We start from the raw sequence: 18,412 nt of genomic DNA, 5'->3' as shown, positions 1-18,412 counted from the left end.
CTGTTTCGCATCCTTCTATAGCATATATGGATACATATATACACACACCAGTGTCTACTGGATCAGGATCACTGACTCAGATTTGCAGCTTGCAGTTTCCCCGGTTGGCAGCAATTTGGGGGTGCGGGAGACTGCCCCGTTCCTGGCCCTGAGGCTGCTCTGCCCAGCTCCCCGGGCTCACTCAGGGCTCCCCCTTAGCGCTCCTGCTCAAAGAGGCAGCTGGCCTGCCTTGGAGCGGGGGGCACAGAAGGCCGGCAGCCGGCCGAGCTTCGCGGCTCTGCCCTCTGGGAGGAGGTAAGGCAGGGGGCGGTGGGGTGCCTTGTCTTGGGGAGCCCCCCGTCCTCCCGCGCTCCTCCAGGAGCTGGCACCGGAGAGTACAGACGCCAGGACCGCCCCCCCGGCCAGGCCAGGCCAGGCCAGGCCAGGCCACCGCTCGTGCAGCTCCAACCGCTGCCCCCAGCCCGCGCGGGCACTGTCCGCAGCGCCCCGCCCCGCCCCCAGCGGCACGCCCCTCCCCTGTCTGTCCGGCCCCGCCTCCTCCGCCACGGGGGCGTGGCCCTCCGCGTCCCCGCCCCCGCGGCGTCCCCGCCCCGGAGCCGCCCCCCGCCGGCGGCCGGTGCGGTGCGGGGGGTGCGGCTCGGCTCGGCTCGGCTCTGCTCGGCGCGGCGCCGTGCGCGCGGGGGGCCGCGGCCATGGTGGAGCGTGCAGACGAGGCGCCGTTGCTCTTCTGGGCCGAGGGCCCCGCCGTGTCGGCGCCGCCGCCCGCGGCTGAGGTGGGCAGCGGCGGCGGGCGGCGGCTCGGCGGCGGCTGGAGCGCGGCTCCGTGGGACGGCGCGGGGCCGGCGGAGGCGGCGGGGCCGGTGGAGGCGGAGGAGGACCAGATCGTGGCCGTCTTCGTGGTCACCTTCGACCCCCGCACGGGTGAGGGGCGCCTGGGGCGAGGGGGCCGTGGCGCGGGGGCCGGGGCCTGTAGTGGCCGGGCCTGGGGCTCCCTGTGCCGCCGGCGTAAGATGGATGCGGGCCGGGGCCGGGCTGCGGGTCCCGCGCGGCGCCCGCTGCTTCCATTCCTCCGCCCGCGGGGACCGCTCCCCCCGCCGAGTTTGAGAGCAGCATCGCCGGACCCCGGTGGAGAGCGGCCTGCGGGAGCCGGGCTGCCTTCTGCCCCCACGGGAGACCGTTGCTTCACGGCACGGCTGCCGGTCGCCCGTGCCGCGGCCGGCCTCCCGAGGAGCACTGGGCGCCGGCGGACCAGGAGCCGTGGGGGTTTGCCAAAAACCGAGTATAAGGGGGATTGCACTTGATCTCCATCCTGCTGAGAGGAACTTGTGATGGGAGGAAGGTGCCGCTCCTGGTGCCGTTCCGAGGAGAGCCGGTGACCAGGGCAGGAACGGGCATACCTCTGCTCCTCAGCGGGACACAGGACTGGGCTTACGGGGACAGCGCTGGGGCACCCCCTGCACCCTGCGCAGCATCCAGGCCTCAGGCTGAACCTCTGCCCGGTGCTGTGCTGCTGCCTGGGGGGTACCAACCTGTTAGTGGCATCTCAGAGCATCCTTCTACCTCCGTGCCATGGCGCAGACCTGCCTGCAGCTATTGGTGATGGATAACGGTTACAGCAAGCGTAGATCTGGCAGGCATGCAGGGTGTGATCCCCATCAGCAGCAGCTCGACTGTGTATTTCTTGGTGACCTGTGGGTTTAGAGTCTGGCCTCTGGTGGGATCTCTGGACTCTTAATGCTTTGGGGTGCTGCGATCCAGGGGGGCAGGGGAGAGGGGCAAGGGAATGTATTTTCCACCTTTCACTGTCATATCCATCTCCTTGGGCACTGTCAGACTTTGGTGTTGTATCACTTTATTGACCGAGGTTATTAATTTTGAGTCTTCAAATCAGCATTTCAGACAACATCTTAATCTTGTTTTCTTAGTCTTGCTGCTCTAGCAGTATCTACAAAACAGGATATTATGACACAGACAGAGAGCTAGCACCCGCCTCACATCTGTTCATGCAGGTACTGTGCTTAGGAGTCTGATGTGTCCTGACAGATCGTTGGGTCTTTTGGCTGCCTGGCGCCAACCTGGGGTGCAAAGGCAACAGTGGGGCATAGTTTTGGTACAAACAGAAACTTTAGGAAGTAGCGTGAGAGATGCAGGAGCCCGTTTGCATCCACCTCTGGAAGTGAGCTCCTCTTCCCTCTGTAGACAGACATTTTCTTAGCAAATCAATAGCAAAAGGACTAGATAGGAAAGAGCTCCGTAAAGCATGGTGGGGTTCTTCAGTGGAAGCAGGAGGACCCTGATAGTGAAGACTGAATCCCGTCTTGAACTGAAGATTCCAAGGAAGTAGTGAAGAGAATGGAGCCCCAATTGCGATGTGCTGTCAGAAGTGCACACTGCTGCTATGCCCTGAAACACCAAAGGTTTCATGCTGCACCAGAGAGAGGTGTCTAGAGGTCTGAGGCTCTTGACTCATCAAAATTCAAATTGAGATTGGATGTCATCTTTCCGTCAGGAGATGGAAAGGGGAGGTGTTTCTCATAAGTATCCAAAACATGGAAGAGTCCGGATGACTGCAGCAACAGCAGGTTGTCTTTCAATCTGAGAGCATATGCCTTCTATGAAATGGTGAGATTTTCTTGGTTGGCAGAAAGCTAAGCTTTCTCAGGAGTTTGTCTGAACCAGCTGTTGCTTTGAATGAAGTCCAGGGAAAGTTGGGAAACAGCTCTTCTCACATCTGATGTGCAGTTAATGCTGGTTGTCATCAGCCTTGCAGTAGTCTGTCAAGTCCAGGAAGATTCAGCCTCCCGCTGCTACTCAACGTGGATGCTGGATGTAAGGAGCATGATAGGACTGAAGAACACATCAACAAATGTCATCTTCACAGGTGAAGGGCAAAGTGCTCTATGGACAATGTGGACTTGAAAAAAAGATCTTGAAGCTGCAGTGGTGTGACCTTGCTATGGTCAGAAAGAGGATATGGGAATTCCTGGGTCAACCATGTCGGATAGCAGGAAGGACTAAGGACATCTGTAATGTTCACAAGGGTATCGGGTCCTTGCGTGTGAGTTAAAGGAGATCATCCAGTCAGCGTGTGAGCTGGAAACCCGCTTAATCCTGCCCAGGAAAATCACAGCAGACCTTAGGTAGCTTGCTCAGGCACGTGAAAGGCAGAATTTCTGGTGGTAGCTGGGAGGGTAGTTATGCCAGGTAATGTCTACTCAAATACAGGCAAGCAATTGGGTGAGAGGTGTTTTCCTGAGGAAGGATGAAGTGGTTACTACGCTAATAGAGAACAGCTTTTCTCCTACATTTAGAAGGGCTTGAAGCAGACAAGCTCAGTGTGTCTAGCAGTTGGATGTGATGAGTTCATGAGGGTAGGTTATGGGGTTGCCAGGCCACCGTTATGGTTCTGGTATCCCTGGGACTCTGTCAATGCCCATGTGAGTGGCTGAACGTAAGAGCCAGAGGCAGCTTCTAAAGCAGTGGTGCTGTCCCTGCTTCCAGCATGGTGAATCTTGTGGCACTTGAGAAGCTCTTTTCAGCACTATCACAAAGGCGGCTCATTCACTAATGCAGAAAGTGAACTGTAAATTACATGCAGAATGGCCAACCGTGCCATCTTCTCGCTGCTCCTTGCTTTTTGGCAGTCCCCCCCCTTCAGGGAGTGATGAGTTGGGAATGCTCTGACACTTCAAAAAGCGTGAACAGCAGGTCTGCACAAACACTGCCCCTTGAAGAGCTCGGTCACAAGGGGCTTTAACGAGGCTGCTGGATTTCCTAGCGCAGGTGTTCCCTTGGGCAGGTAGTAACAGAAGACCCAACACTATCTTGGGCAGCAATGGGGATACATCTGGTAGGTGTGACCTACTTGGCATTAGGCTGGAGCACATGTGCTTTCCAAGACTCATACTTGTCCTGGGTAAACCAAGTGAAAAAGACTAGAACAATAAATTTTGCTTTGGGAGATAAAGAAAGATGGAGCAAACTCCATGGCTACATCAGCTCTGTCAGATCAGAATAGTTGAAAAGAGGCTGAATCTTCTTAGCCCTTTTTCTGTGATGGAGATGATGGTAGTCAACTTTGTGGTGGTCCCACACTGTCTGTTGGCTTAAAGGGTGATGTGAGTAATGGAGGGACATGAAGAGGAAAGAGAGCGATGTAATCCGGTTTGCACCAGTGAACACACAAATATTCTGGTTTTCTGTCCCACAACTCTTCCACGCAGGAAACGGAGCCACTGTGACAGCTAGGTCACACTTTCTGCTTCTTGTGTCCTGGCACAGCGTGGTAGCATTGCATGGCTGGGGACTCTAAAGATCTTTGGAAACATCTAATGGTGAGGAAGGCCAGGTGATGACCACCAAATGCTAGTGCCGTCATCATTTCTGTAAGGATGTGAAAATTCGGGGGAGAGAAAATACAAGAGAGAGAGGAAGAACATCCTTAACTTTGCACACCAGAAAGTGAAAGTGCCGTTTCTGACCTGGCCTGGAGCTGGGAGATAGCTCCCAAGAGATCTCCAGATCTGCAGATTTGACTCTCAGTAAAACCACTCACCTGCTCTCTAATGCGGGGTGGCTCTTACTTGGAAAGTTTCCTGTGCATGAGAGCCGCTTTCTGCGCAGAGAAGGGCAATGCTTCCTGTTTTTCTACAATATTGCTCCCTCCTTCCTCCTCCGGTTTCTTGGGCAGGCTGGCAGTTGCTATCACGTCTGGGTGAAGTCTCTCCTTTGTTTGCTCTACTGTTTCACCAGACTGACTTTCTTAATTATTTTTTTTATCTCTGTGTTTGTTCTCCGACTGCCACGTCGCCTGTACGTTCATAGGGCAAGGTGGCGTGAGGAGCTGCCAGGAGCGCAGGTGTGGGTTGCTTGTGACAGATCCCAGAAAAAAAATTAGCTGCCTGATATGTGAGCTGATTTTGTGGTTACACGTAGGGTAAGGATCTGTTTCAAGGCGTTTTTTCCTTCCTTACTGCTGCAGAACAAACGTTGTTTGGGCCATGGCCACTTCAACACCTCTGTAGTGGATATTATACGTGACAGTAGTGTTTCTGACTAAACTGAACAAAGTCAAACAGTTTCCTTTGCTTGATGGCACTCTTGTATATTGGTCTATTAATCTATAGGTAATGACCAATAGACGATTCTCTGCGATGCAAGACTTAAAAGTGGATCTGGCTTTAACCACAGTTTTGTGGTTAAGAGGCAACAGTCTTGAGAGTTGACTTCCTTGCTCTTTCAAGGAAGGGTCTTCTTGTGCCTTTAAAAAGAAAACCAACACAACAGAAAAAAACCCCCAAACAACAAAGCCAACATCTATATATAATATGCAAACCTACAGGGGACCGCGCAGGCTGGCATGATGTCACTGGCTTTCTCTGCCAGCCTTTCACACGCCTCAGAGGCGAAGATGCTTTACAGCAGAGCTCTGTGGTTTCGTGTGTGATTGCACAGAGCTGTGCTCGGGGTCACGAGGCTGCTGCTGCTCCCCAGCCAGCCCGGCTCTGCGGGAGAGGTCTACTTGTGGACTAGAAGTGGTTGGTTGGATGCAAAACCTCTCCTGTTGCCACATTTAACGCTGTTGTTTTTTTGAAGTCCTTGCCAGGCAGGGTTGGGGGAGGTCTGCTGAATACAGTGTTGATGTGAGAAGAAAAATAGCCTATTTAAATGTCAGTAGCTAAGCCCAATTCCTGTGCATGCATATACTTGTGCAGTATGAGTAATGACACAACAGGCTTCAGAAATGAGGCCTCATATTTAAATATCGCTAAAAGTCTCAGCTGAGCGTAAGGCCCTTCCAAATGTATGCTGTCCGTGTAAGCGCAGCAGGGATGCTTACCCCAGAGGGTGGTGGAAGGACCATACCAGTAGAAAGCATCATCACAGTGCATCTGGCATTGCATTATACTGAAGAATATTTGTTTGCTTTGTTGTTAAAATGAAGTCACATTACTTCAAATGCTGTTGCTATGGGCAAGCTGACAGAGAACAGGAACTCAGTGAGTAAACCTGGAGCGCATCTCGATGCAGTGGGAGTATCCAGCTGAGCGGGTTAGGGTCTGAAGTGCTGGCATGGGAAAGCCTGAGAAGTCCCCCCTTTTTTGTATTTGGTAAACTTGCCAGTGGCAGGGCAGGACTTCATCAGCTTTGGGGACTTCTTGTGACTTCCCTGATATCATCTGTTCCAGGACCAGGCACCTCAGGTGGCCTTTTCTACTGAACAACTGCATGCTTTCTGGCTGGGTTGGCAGGTGGCAGATGTTTGCTAATCTTGATCTAGCTTGTAATTTATGTGCCCATTTTTTTAGTTATTCTAGTATGCACAAACATGTTGCAGTACTTGGATCACCTCAGCCTCCATATAAAGCTTCAGCTAACTCCTGCTATCCTAAACTAAACAGGAGAAATTCCAGGGAGAAGTAGTGATGATTGGGATGCTGGCTTATGGGTTCCTGTTTGACCAGCCCTGCCAAGCATAGTCAAAGGAGGATGTTGATGGTGGAATGAGCTATCACAGAAACTCAGCCTAAAGAGCAGCAGTCTATACTTTGAGTTCTTTCTATATCGGATACTCATGCCAACAGCCTGAATGGCACAGCGTTTATACCATAGCTCATCCACTGTCAGGTAAAATTGTAGCTGCTCTGTGATTAACCATATAAAGGGTAAACCCACAAAATAGCACTAGCTTCAGAAACAGCTCCAGAAGTTCTGAAATATCTGGGTGTTGTGCTGCAACAAGTAACGTTTGCAAGAGATGCGCAGAGTGTAGTATGTCAGCTACTGTCTATGACAATTTAGGAGTTCAGGAGTTGCGTTAGTGCACCCTGTTACTGGCATCCCAGTGATGTAAAAGTAACAACTTGGTGTTGCTGGTGTTTGCCCTTTAAAAGGGAATACTGTGCTTACCCAAATCAATTTGCTTCTCTGCAGGCAACATGGTGGAGTGGTGTTTACCGCAAGACATTGATTTAGAAGGCGTGGAATTCAAATCCATGGCAAGCGGGTCCCACAAAATCCAGTCAGATTTCATGTAAGTATGTCTGAGCTGTATTACTACTTCTTTCTCTTAGCCATACATCTACACCACCATTCCTTAATTCAGAACATGCAAGAAAAATACCATCTGTAAAGTTAAGTTCCTGCGTAAACGTGCTGCTAAACTGTATCTAGCTGAGCCAAAGATACTCTTCAGATACTCTCAACATCATATCGAGTACCAGCTAGCTGTGTGGGATCTGTTGTATGACAGCATTGGCTGCGGAGGTCAACTGGTGAATGGGGCAGGCCAGCTTCTCAGTGGTGTGCAAATGTTAGTGTGTATTGGGCAAATCGTACTGCATTGCCACTTTTGGGACTGTCAGCAGAGGCCCAGGGTGAAGGGGAAAGAATGGCAGAACTGAAACGGGAAGGATTTTGCAGGAACTGGACTTAGGAAAAGGTTCTTAATTCTGCCAGTGCTTTTGGATCCTTTAAGTGTTGTGATAACAGTCCTTGCTCACTTTCTTATTTGCTAGCTCCTTCCTTCAGCGGAAAGGCATAAGCTAGGAATTTTCTGTGTTCCCATACTTTTATTAACCCAGTGTTGCAATGCAGCAATGTTTTGCAATGAATTGCAGTGTCACAATTACTTTTGGTCAGTAATAACAGTTACTTTCTCAAAGGCACGTGAACTGAACCCTTGCACTCAGCTAGAGTATGCCTCAACGTGCTGGCACTGAAAATATGACTAGGTAACTAGACTGTACTCACAACTTCATGTACTGCAGGACCTTCTTCCTTGGAAGAAGGGCGGTGCATTTGACTGGGTCCTGCATCCTCTGTTAAGTCTCCTTCAGAAGTTCTTTCCCTACTTGTGTTCTTTACCAGCCTGTGACATGGCTGGTAGGGGCTTTAGTGGTAGAGGCACTGGGAACTCTTCCCTTAAATGCCCAGTCTTGTTCCTGAGAATACAGGGGCACCCAAGGCCTGCCCTCAGCCCTTCAGACAGCAGGGTGGGATTCCAGGGAGTTTCCTAAAGAAGGAACTGTGTTCCCAAATGAGTATTTTTAGCAGTCAGTTACCTTCATTTCTTCCCCTCCCCTCTTTTTAACATAAACCTTTCTGTCAAATGTTTGTTCCCAGTTATTTCCGGAAAGGGCTCTGTTTTGGCCTGGCCTGCTTTGCCAACATGCCCGTGGAGAGTGAGTTAGAGCGTGGTGCCCGCATGAAGTCAGTGGGGATTCTCTCCCCTTCCTACACCCTGCTGTATAGGTACATGCACTTCCTGGAGAACCAGGTCAGGTAAGTTTCCTTGGGAATGGGACTAGCCACTGGCCACTCCACCTGGGAGTGGTTTTAGGTGTGAGTAAGAATTTGGCTACAATGCTGAGCTGTGGTTTCCTTGAATGACTACTCCAGAGTTACAGATTCACAACGGGAAGGAAACACAGAAGGAACTGATTAGCAGCAGTCTGTTCATTGCTAACAGGCCAGTCAGATGCTATCCAAACCCTGCTTATTTTGTGGGGAAGTGTCAAGGCGAGAGTTGAGAGGACAAGAAGTTCCCCTTTTCTCCTTCTGAAAAGCCTTTACAAAAGGCTTCTAAACCTACGATGGTCATCTGGCTAGGTGTGTGCCTCAGCTGTGTTGAGTGGGCCTTGCAGGGAAAATGGTGATGGTAGAAGGGAAAGCTGTTCATACCTGAGCATATTTTAAAACAGGATCAGTCCTATGCATACATCAGCTCGCTGTCTGCTTCAGTCTTGCCCGTGTTCTTTGGCTGCACTGAAAGCTGGTGTTACTCCTGGTGCTTTGGCTGCCCTCTTGGATCAGTCTGTGCAACTGAGGCACCCAGGGCTCCTTTGCCAGCTAGGAAAGCAGATGTTGGCTGGGGGCAAGGCGCTAAATAAGTCTGGAAACACTACAGATCTCCCCTTTTTTCCTTTCTTTTCTAGACACCAGCTGGAGATGCCAGGGCACTACTCCCATCTAGAGGCGTTCTATGATGACAAGAAAGGAGTTCTCCCTGACAGCAAGGGCACCCCCACCTCTCAGCAGCCTGTCCACTGGCTGCCGTCCATCCACAGATACATGTACCCAGAGATGAAGGTGAGGCAGGTGCTCTGAGGCTTGCCAGAATGTGCAGTGTGCTGCTGCTCCTTGCTGGTGTCTCATACTTCTTTATATAATCAGTCACTCCAGTGCTTTGTAGGCTGCTTTAGATAAGATTTTGTTATTTGAACTGTAACAAGCTGCAGTTCTCTGTCATTGCTGTGTGCTGGTCTTGCTCCCACATTTAGACTTAGCATCTGTGCATGTGTCCCTGTTTCACCTCTGAGCTGTTTTCTTCCCTTTCCCTCCACCTGCAGATCACACACCCTGCTGGCTGTATGTCTCAGTTCATCAAATTCTTCGGTGAGCAGATCCTTGTCCTCTGGAAGTTTGCCCTGCTACGCAAGCGCATATTGATATTTTCACCACCCCCAGTTGGAGTTGTCTGCTATAGAGGTATGTTTCCAGGGACACTGCAGAGCTCTGATCTAGTAGGCAGAGGCACTGCAGAAATGTGTGTGGGTACTGAGGGGATAGACATCCTGCAGGTCTTCAAAATCCATTGCGACCATTCCTTGTGAAGACACCATTCAGCCTGCATTTACCCATTTCCTACAAAATGCTTTTTTGCAGGCCTTTCAGGTAAGGACATACCTGGCACTGTCAAATACAGTTCCTGTCAATGCAAGAAAATAAGAGTGCTGAATGAATTTGTGGAATCTAGAACACGGGATTCCTATGGGAGAACGGATTATTTCCTATCCAAAACAGGATGTCCCCACTTGAGAAATTCTGGTGTTCGGGGGCATTTCAAAGCTCTAACCATTGTTTTCATAGAAGCGTGCGGGAGAACTGCGTGAGCGGGGTTCAGAATGCCCTTGAGGGAATACTGAAAGCATCTCAGGATGTACTTCTCTTGTCTGCAGTGTATTGCTGCTGTTGCCTTGCCAATGTTTCTCTGCCTGGTCTTGGAGGAACTGTCCCAGAGTCCAAACCATTCTTCTATGTGAATGTGGCAGACATAGAAATGCTGGAGACAGAAGTATCATATGTGGCCTGTAAGTATGATGGATTAGGCATGACGTTTTTAACTGCAGGCTGCAAAATGTCTTGAGACACCAGACTGTGGAATAAAACTGATGAGAAATAGGATGTGCGTGGAATGACTAACTACAAAAGCAGGAGAGAACAGTTGGTCTGCTGGAAAAGCAACGTGCTGCTCTGAAAATCTTCTCTGATTTTGGCAGGTACAACAGAAAAGATCTTTGAGGAGAAACGGGATCTCTACGATGTCTATGTGGACAACCAGAATGTGAAGACACATCACGAGCATCTGCAACCACTCCTGAAAATTAACAATGCTGACAAGGAGAAGTACCGACGGCTCAATGACCAGAGGTAATAATAGATATCTGGGTGGTCCTGATAGGAGAACAGTGCAATGTGGGATAAAGAGGACACTGCTCCTTTGTACTTTCCTTCTTGCCTTAGTATTTTCAAAGTTGCCCACTGCTTCAGCTCATCTCTTTGAGATTCTGGTTCCACTGTAGCTGACTGGTATGAGAGCCCCTGGGCACTCTGCACACATACAATTACTCTGCCAGTGAGCTGATGGAGCAGATAGAAGGTAGGAAGAGAAGCAAAGGTTGTGACTCACCATTGGTTCACCACTGATCAGTAGCAGAACTGAAAATATAGCCTGATTTCTAGTCCAAGGCCTTATAAAGACTCCTCTGTTGCCTCAGGTATCGGGGCAGCGGTGCTAGTCTGATTGGTCTCCAAGAAATGGATGTGAAGTTTTCCATTGTAATCCTTGTCTTCTCATAATGCTTTGAGGTTCACAGCAGGTACATGCATTTAATCTGTCTCCCTTCTCTCAGGCAGATGTTAATGTATTCTCAAGAAGTGGGTGAGGATTGTAGCTCCTGTGAAGAGGACCTTTTCATCTTGTGAGTGACTACCTCTAATATTTAGTTGGTCGCTGTTAGGTTTAGGGAGCCCCTTTCACTGATTTCATGTTGCACTGGTTTGGCATATTATGAAACATCATGGTTAACATAATTCCATAGTCAGCTCTCTTCACTGGGGATCCAAGAATCAAACTGGCTCTTCCTCTTCAGATCATCTTCCTTTCAATTTGAGAAACCAAATGCAGCCACATTCATCTCCACCGGGGTCTCTTAAGTGCTGGGAGAAAGGAATTTTAAAAACACAATTAGAAATGCAAAAATCCCCTCCCATTTCTGAAAACATAAGCACCATAGGACTTGTCATGCCAGAACATTTGGCTCTGGAAAGCACAATGCCTGCAGGAAGCAGGCATTGTACCATGCTGTGGGGAGGTACAGTGTGGAGGTAAGACCTGCGTATGAAGGATTGGCCCATTAATGTGGCTGTCTTTGTACTTGGTAAATGGAGGAACCCGAACTGGGTGTAGAGTATGAGGTATGGAATTAGATGAAAACCACACCTCTACCACCTTCACTGCCTGTTGCTATTGTTCACAGCCTGCAGCAGGTGAGAAGTAATGGGGTGAAACTGTGTGAAGGGCTTTCAGGACAGAGCTCTGATCGTTGAGTTGCACAGATGTAGTCAGAGCTCTTTTCTGAACAGCCTTGCATGTTCCTAGAAAAGCTCTAGGTAAGAAGTAGCTCTCACTGCTGTGTTCTGCACCAGTCTTGGGAATGTATTTACCCAGTGGCTCACTGGATGGATGACGACACTGTTTCCTCCCTTGCATTATGGGAGCTATAGGTATGATGTATCCACTTGGTTACCACAAAGTACACATTAGCTGATAACGTGGCTTGCTTCTGAGGAGTGAAATGCCTACCATAAATCAGCCAGACAGAAGCATAGCTGTAAATTAAAAGTTACTGCTTTAGCTTTGTTTATTCTGGGTCATCCATGGGGTGGATGGGAACTACTACAGTGTCACTTAAGAAGGTGGGATCTATGATTAAAGGGGGTTAAATGCAGTTCTGGGGCTCTGCTGCCTGTTTTTTGGGGTCCAGTGCCATCGTCTCAGCTGACTTTACCCTATAGGTTTTTCATGGAGCAGAATAACCGCATATTTCAGACGCTGATGGAGGTGTCGGCCAGCCAGGACAAGACACTGACAGCTGACCACGCACGAGGCATGGGCCTGGATCCCCAAGGGGATCGAAATTTCCTTATGGACCTGCTGGAAGTGTATGGCATTGATGTTATGCTGGTCATTGACAACCCCTGCTGCACTTAAACCAAGGGCAAGAGAGATGGGGAGCAAAGATCACTTTTTAAAGACTACCAGACATTGCTTAGGAGGATCACTGGAACTCACCGCAGCCACTGGACGGATCTCATTTTATTTAATAACTTTATATGGAGAGTATTTATAATTTTAAAACAAAATGTGATTTTATTTTCTCCTCCTCAACTTCCCAATGAGTACCTCCTCCAGGATTTGTTTTTGTTTCTTTTTGTCTGTCTTTCATTTGTGGGGGGTTTTTTTGTTTCATTTAGATAGGACCAGTGGCACCTTTGCACCAATCCTCACTGTTGCCAGTGATAGCTAGGTTTTGGCCTAGCCTGGATACCTGAGGGCTGAAGACTTCAGGAAAGCACTTTGTCTGATGGGGACCAATGTGAAATGCTGTAGCTGAGCTCTCAAGACTTGACTGGAAAACCCTCCTATCATCCCCTCTTCCACCTGGGGACTGAAGCGAGCTTCAGCACAGGCTGTTGGTGGCCCAGTCTCATAAAACATCTGTCCTACCATGTTTATTGGTGGGGACAGTTAAACCAATGTTAAAAACCAAGACTCCTTTAACCACCCCTCACCCAACTTTTAGCAGCTGAGTTGGAATAAAGCCACCCTTCCTCGTCAATGGCAGAAGCAAGTTTGGGAGAAGAGGGTGCTACAGGATCTTATATGACTTTACTTACTGAAGCAGCACGGTTTCACTTTCAACATTTGAGACGGTATAAACTGGCAAAGACTATACCTACCTATCTCATAGCTGGAGAAGAGCACTATCTCTACTTAATCCCTCCTTCCACTTCCTCTGGTTTTCAGTTGCATCACACCTGCTGCTTTGGATTTCAAAAAAATCTTCAAACCAGCAAGACGGTCTCCCATTTAAGAGGGACCAACATCACTGAGCCACCTTGCAGTCGCTATGCTCTCCAGCCTCAGCTTGGATGGTGCTGGACAGGATTGGGTTGAATAAGTATGCTCTAATGTCACTAGTCCTTCCTTTGTAGCAGATGGTACTTGTCACTCCTTTGTTTTAACATTGTCTGCTGCACTTCTTTTTTGTCCAGCAGCCTTCAGCACTGCCTGCCACTGTCCTTGGCTTTATGTGAGACATAGAGCAGTATGTGGCCTTTCAGCTGGAACAGCTTCACAGTTTGCAGGAGGTTCCCTTGAAGTTTGGTGTTCTTAACTGGCACAGCTGCTAGAAGCAAATGTTTAAGAGCAAGCTTTTTTTTTTTTCTTTTTCCTGCGCAGAGAAGCTGTAGAACCAGATGAACAGCATTTCTTGTGCTGTGGAAAGAATAGGATTCAGTTCATGCAGAGTCAGTGGTTCCCTTCAGGAAGGCTATCCCTGTAAGGGTAATCCTTTCACTATGCTAAATCAAAGAATGGTACTGTGGGTTCTAGGTGTGGGGTCATACTGCTTTGCTCCAAATCTTTCTGCCAGTAGTAGCATCAGCTTTAAGCTAACTGTTCTTCCTAAAATGTGGCTATAGCTAATTAGCTGCTGCTTCAGCACCCTTGGAGCCTTTCTGCAGTTTGTAGAAATGCAACCTGTAGCTGATGTATCTATTTTTCCTCACATTTTATAGGATGAGACAGAGCCTGAACCACCAAAGGTTCACTCACCAATTCTTTTTGAAACAGATGAAGCAAATATTCACCAAGTAGACCTTCTGTGGATTGCGTCCCTCTGGAAGGAAGGAGGATGGCATATCCTGTTTTTCCTTGAAGGCTATCTGCAGCAAAGGGGTGGTTTTGCTTGCTGTGGATTCAGAGGTTTTAGTGAGGTGTGGGATCAGGGCCCTCACAAGGCTTATTGCACAGCTCATTGGTATGAGTTTCAGTGTATTATGTTCCTGTGACCTGCCTGTCTCTGAGCAGTCGCTCCCTTGCCTGCTTTTTCAGGGCTTTGGATGTTTTTGTACAGGAGAAAACATGCTGCTGCTGCTTATAGTGCCAGTTGCTCACAACTGTAATGCAATCATCCTTAGAAGGTTGAGGGGCAAAAATGGAGAAGGAGGAAAAAATGGAGCTGAATATCATGTAATGGAAAGACCAGTCTCTTTTTCCTTAAGAAAAGGCTTTGTTTTCAAATTGACACCTCTAGTATAAAAGTGACCTACAACTTCTTTTTTCTAACTTCCACTTTTAACATGCTGTCTGCAATGAAGATCCCTGAGGAAGTATAGTTGTCACTGTATTGCTGTCACTTAACTTCCTTCAGGTAGAAAAAAAAAAAAGGAACTGAAACTACTCTTCAGCACTTCTTCCTCTCAATTTCTTAAAAGGTTTGCTACATAGTTTAGCTGTGGTCAGCTGCTAATGACTTTCTTTTCTCTTTGATGGCAGTAGTTCTTTTGCTGAACTAAATAGGAACAAACCTTTTAATTTGTTGTTGAAATTTTATGGCTTTTGCAGTTAGACGCTTTCTAACACCCTGCATTAGAGTACTATGTTCACAAGCTGTCAGAACATCAGATCTACTAGACAGCGCTGCTAGAGCCTACCAAGCAGAACCTTGTGAAATTACTATTTGACATTTATTAAACCTCTGCTTTCCAGAAACTAGGTCTTCAATTGCTAGCAATAGTGTGGGTGCAGAAGCATCAAAGCAAGCAGATTATTGTGCAAGGAGGATCCGTGCTACTTCCCAGCTGGATGGCTACCGCCTATTTTGCTCTTCCTTGTAATTTTGCTTCTCTACAGCCTTTCTTGGCAGATGACTGCTACAGAAGTCAGGAATTTGCCAGACAGAAAACAGAACAAAAAGACTTCTCTGTCCTAACCCTTCTTTGCTTGATTCACTGCAAAAGAACTTTCCACCTGCATTCTCCTTTTCTAATAGACGTGGCTTTTATTGTTGTCAGATGTGGAAAATCCTTGATAAATGGGTACGTAATACAAATAGCTACAGCTTGGGCCATGAAGGCTTGTTCAGCAGGCAGTTTTTGTTTGGAACCAACTTCACCGAATCTTATCTTTGCAGGAGACAGTAATTCAAGATAAAACAGTTAAGTGCAGACATTTAAAATCCTCTCCTTGGCACTTGGTTGCTTTTTTGAATACTAGCAGCTGGAATGGAGACAGTTACTTGCTGTATTTTGAATTAAAGGAAGGAGGAAAGCGTGACGTAAGGTAGGATATTGCCAATTACTACAAAAATCCTCTTCTCCATTTGAAGTACTTTGCCTTTACAGTGGTGCCTTTAATTTCTTTGGTGTGATGTCTCTGGTCAGTTGCTTGTGATCAGAGCCCAGCCTGAATGGTGGTTACAGTAACCATGTATATATATCCTGTGTCCTGGTAGACGCAGTCTGGTATGTTCCTCTCCAACACCCAAGTCATAATCCAGCCATTGCTGGTACTCACTGGAGTTTAAACAGGAGAGCAAGAGCTTCATAGTTGCATCTTAAGTTGCACTAGAAGTGTGTAATCAAGTAATGAATTATTACTACTTGTACTATCTGGATTGGAGGGTAAAGCTTGGGAGAGAAAGAAAAGCTAGGTTTTCCATCTGAACAAGGGATACCATGACAGACATTTAAATCATGCAAAAGTCTTCTCAGTGCAAGGTTAGGCCAAGCTGCATAGAGCCAAGTCCAACTAAGAACTATAATGGATACTAGGAGAAAGGCATTGTACTGAATTAGAGTTCAGATTTGTCTCAGAGAGATGCCAATACCTTCTTTTCTAGCATGTGTGAAGTAGTTACTCCAATGTATGTTAGAGCTAATGGTCATGTCTGTCACAGAAGATGAGCTCACCTATCCAGCATCCTTAAGGGCAGAAGAAAGTTCCATCACCTTTTCAAGAGAAAGTGGCTTACTGTACAGCTTAGTCTGTGAAGCAGTGTTACTGTGATACTTCTTCCAGTTTAAGAACTGTCAAAGTCAATGGGTGAAAAGCCACGGCCCTCTTGGTGACAGACTATGCAAGCGACAGGCATGCTTTGCTCTGAGAGGTGAAAAGGCAGTGGTTTCTGGAATAGCCAGGCAAGAGCACTGTCCGAATGCAGAAGTCTAGGTACAAAGCATGCATACTAACCCCAATTCTCTCATCATAGCTATTACTTCTAAATTAGTTGCTGTCTCCTTTCCACCCTTCCACCTCCCAAAGCTAGTGGTCTAGTGATTATGGGAGAAGACAACATAAATGTCTTTTGCGAGGGACTGGAATGTACTGACTTAACAGAATGGTATGTCTGGCTAAACCAGAGGGTACTAAATGCCTGTGAACCAGGATTTCAGGTCCTGGTTAGTGCAACATGCCATTCGAATGGGAATGTTTAATTGTGGTTTAAATAAACAGGTGCCTTGGGCTGGTCCATCATTAGGTTGTTAGCCTTCCTTTTTATTTATGTTACAGTATTTTAAGCCCTTCTAGAATGGACTGTAAGTTGAAGCCAGGATAAGTGTTTTCATGAGTGAGACCTAAGATTATACTCCTCCTTCCTGTCTTGGAGTTTATACAAGTTTGTCTTGCTGTCAGACAGAAATGTGAGAACTGCATCCTTTCTTCAACACTGCAGGTAGCGGGTTCAGCCCCTGCTTATTTTATGTAATGTTTTCCTCACACCTCCCCTCCGAATGTCGTAATTTACAGGTCTAGAACCACCCCATACTGGAAGACCTCTGAACTGTAGAGGAACAGAAAAAATGACTTGAATGGTATTTATACAAGCTACTCAACTTACACTGATACGAATATTTACCTATCAGCCTGTGTCTCAGATGATCCTTGGTACTTTAACATCAGAACAGCATTAACAATACCAATTCTGAAGGGAGCTCTTGGTTACCCTCAAGGAAGGAATCACACTGCAATGAGAGCCATGTGATACCGTGGAAGAGAATTAGTCGTTTTCCCTGTAAAATGGTGCAGATGAACCAGAAGGTAGTTCTTACCCTCTTGCCCCTTGCAGCAGTCTGGTTGTAGTTCTAACAGCTCTGACGTTGTTTGCATCTTGCAGATGTGTGGTTGCTCCCATAGGCCTATGGCTGTGTAGAAAAACTGCTTACTAAAACATGGGAATTTTTTTAATACAATTAAAGCTTACCTTTTTGAAATGGCTGCTGCCTCGTCTTTCCTGCCACTTGAGCAAAAGCATGGCTAATTTTATTAGAGAAGCATCAGCTTGATGAAAAACTCTGTTGGTGAGAACTGCCCCTGACTTGGAATGAGCCAGTGGCTGCAGAGCAACGTTGCAGGTGTCTCTGTGGCAAGCAAAAAGAGCAGAGCACAGCCACCACATTCCTTGGAGAGTGACCCAGGGGTACGCTGGGCACTCTTAATCACTGCAGATCAAAAGAAAGCACAAAACACAGGCCCTATCACCAGCATATCTATTAAGAAGAACTAGCAGGCTTCTACCTCCCTAGATCTTAGCCAAGAAAGGGATGAGTGCTTGCCCCAATAGCTTAGGTAATTAGTTTCTCCACAGTATAATCAAGGGAAGGACAGCATTCAGTTTGGTTCCAGTACCATGCAGAAAAACAACCCTACTTCTCCTTTCAAAGCATTTTTTTTTCCTTCAGCAAGGGTCCAGCAGAGGATGCTGTTGCAGCAGCATGCAGCCAGGATGCAGTCTTTAACAAAGATGCTGGAAGTCAATTCACTAATGTCCTTATTTTGATTACAGCAAAGAATCAACAGATGAACTTAGACTAGATCACAGTGTAACAGGGACTATGTACAAACAACAACTGCATCAGAAAAATAAGGGTCAATTTCTTTTTCTTCCAGTAAGCAAGGCAGAATCATGTGAACTTCTAAGTTATAACAAGAAGGGCAACAGATAACCTTGCCTAAGTCAGTAAGATTTCCTTTCAGCAATTAAAGTGAAGGTATAAACAAAAGCTCAGAAAAGCAACAAAACTAATTACAGTACTGAGGCTCAAGGGGATGTAGGTTGCGTAAGGAGTGGTGAGTGATGTTTACATTAGAGAAGAGCAACCAGACACAATGAATAATAAAAGTTATTTGGATGCCCTTATTTGTGTTATACTATTACAGGAATAAAAGTAATACTTACAAAAAAAGACTCATTTGGCTTGTTAAAGAGTCTTTCCGCATGTACTTTGTACAGCTTTGGGTCAATGATGACATTTTCCAATTTGCTTCTGTGTAATATACCTAAAC

The 18,412-nt window shown here is 47.4% G+C and overlaps 1 protein-coding gene and 1 long non-coding RNA gene across 6 annotated transcripts; one reads left to right on the top strand and one right to left on the bottom strand.

Moving 5' to 3' along the window:
* The first annotated feature begins 607 nt into the window (after positions 1-607).
* Positions 608-18,312, top strand: DENND11 (DENN domain containing 11). 5 transcript variants are annotated; one of them, XR_008576065.1, is made up of 10 exons: positions 608-921; positions 6,934-7,033; positions 8,125-8,283; positions 8,937-9,090; positions 9,351-9,489; positions 9,960-10,091; positions 10,281-10,431; positions 10,914-10,982; positions 12,079-13,244; positions 15,261-18,312. XR_008576065.1 is itself a non-coding variant. In XM_054818153.1 (9 exons), the coding sequence occupies exons 1-9, from the start codon at positions 693-695 to the stop codon at positions 12,272-12,274; spliced, it is 1,329 nt and encodes a 442-aa protein (XP_054674128.1). In that variant the 5' UTR covers positions 608-692; the 3' UTR covers positions 12,275-18,312. The 5 variants fall into 5 exon arrangements, 2 of the variants coding, with proteins under 2 accessions (XP_054674128.1, XP_054674152.1); XR_008576064.1 differs by having other exon boundaries at positions 12,079-15,165; XR_008576062.1 differs by having other exon boundaries at positions 12,079-15,409; positions 16,877-18,312.
* On the bottom strand, positions 1,840-8,940 carry LOC129203558 (uncharacterized). The gene is made up of 3 exons (XR_008576076.1): positions 8,683-8,940; positions 4,556-5,260; positions 1,840-4,383 (listed from the first exon to the last, which is right to left on the bottom strand). It is a non-coding gene; the product is annotated as an uncharacterized LOC129203558 (long non-coding RNA).
* Positions 18,313-18,412: the final 100 nt, after the last annotated feature.

Source organism: Grus americana, chromosome 1 (assembly GCF_028858705.1).
Source record: "Grus americana isolate bGruAme1 chromosome 1, bGruAme1.mat, whole genome shotgun sequence".
Taxonomy (NCBI): domain Eukaryota; kingdom Metazoa; phylum Chordata; class Aves; order Gruiformes; family Gruidae; genus Grus; species Grus americana.
This window is presented reverse-complemented; position numbering and strand designations above follow the sequence as displayed.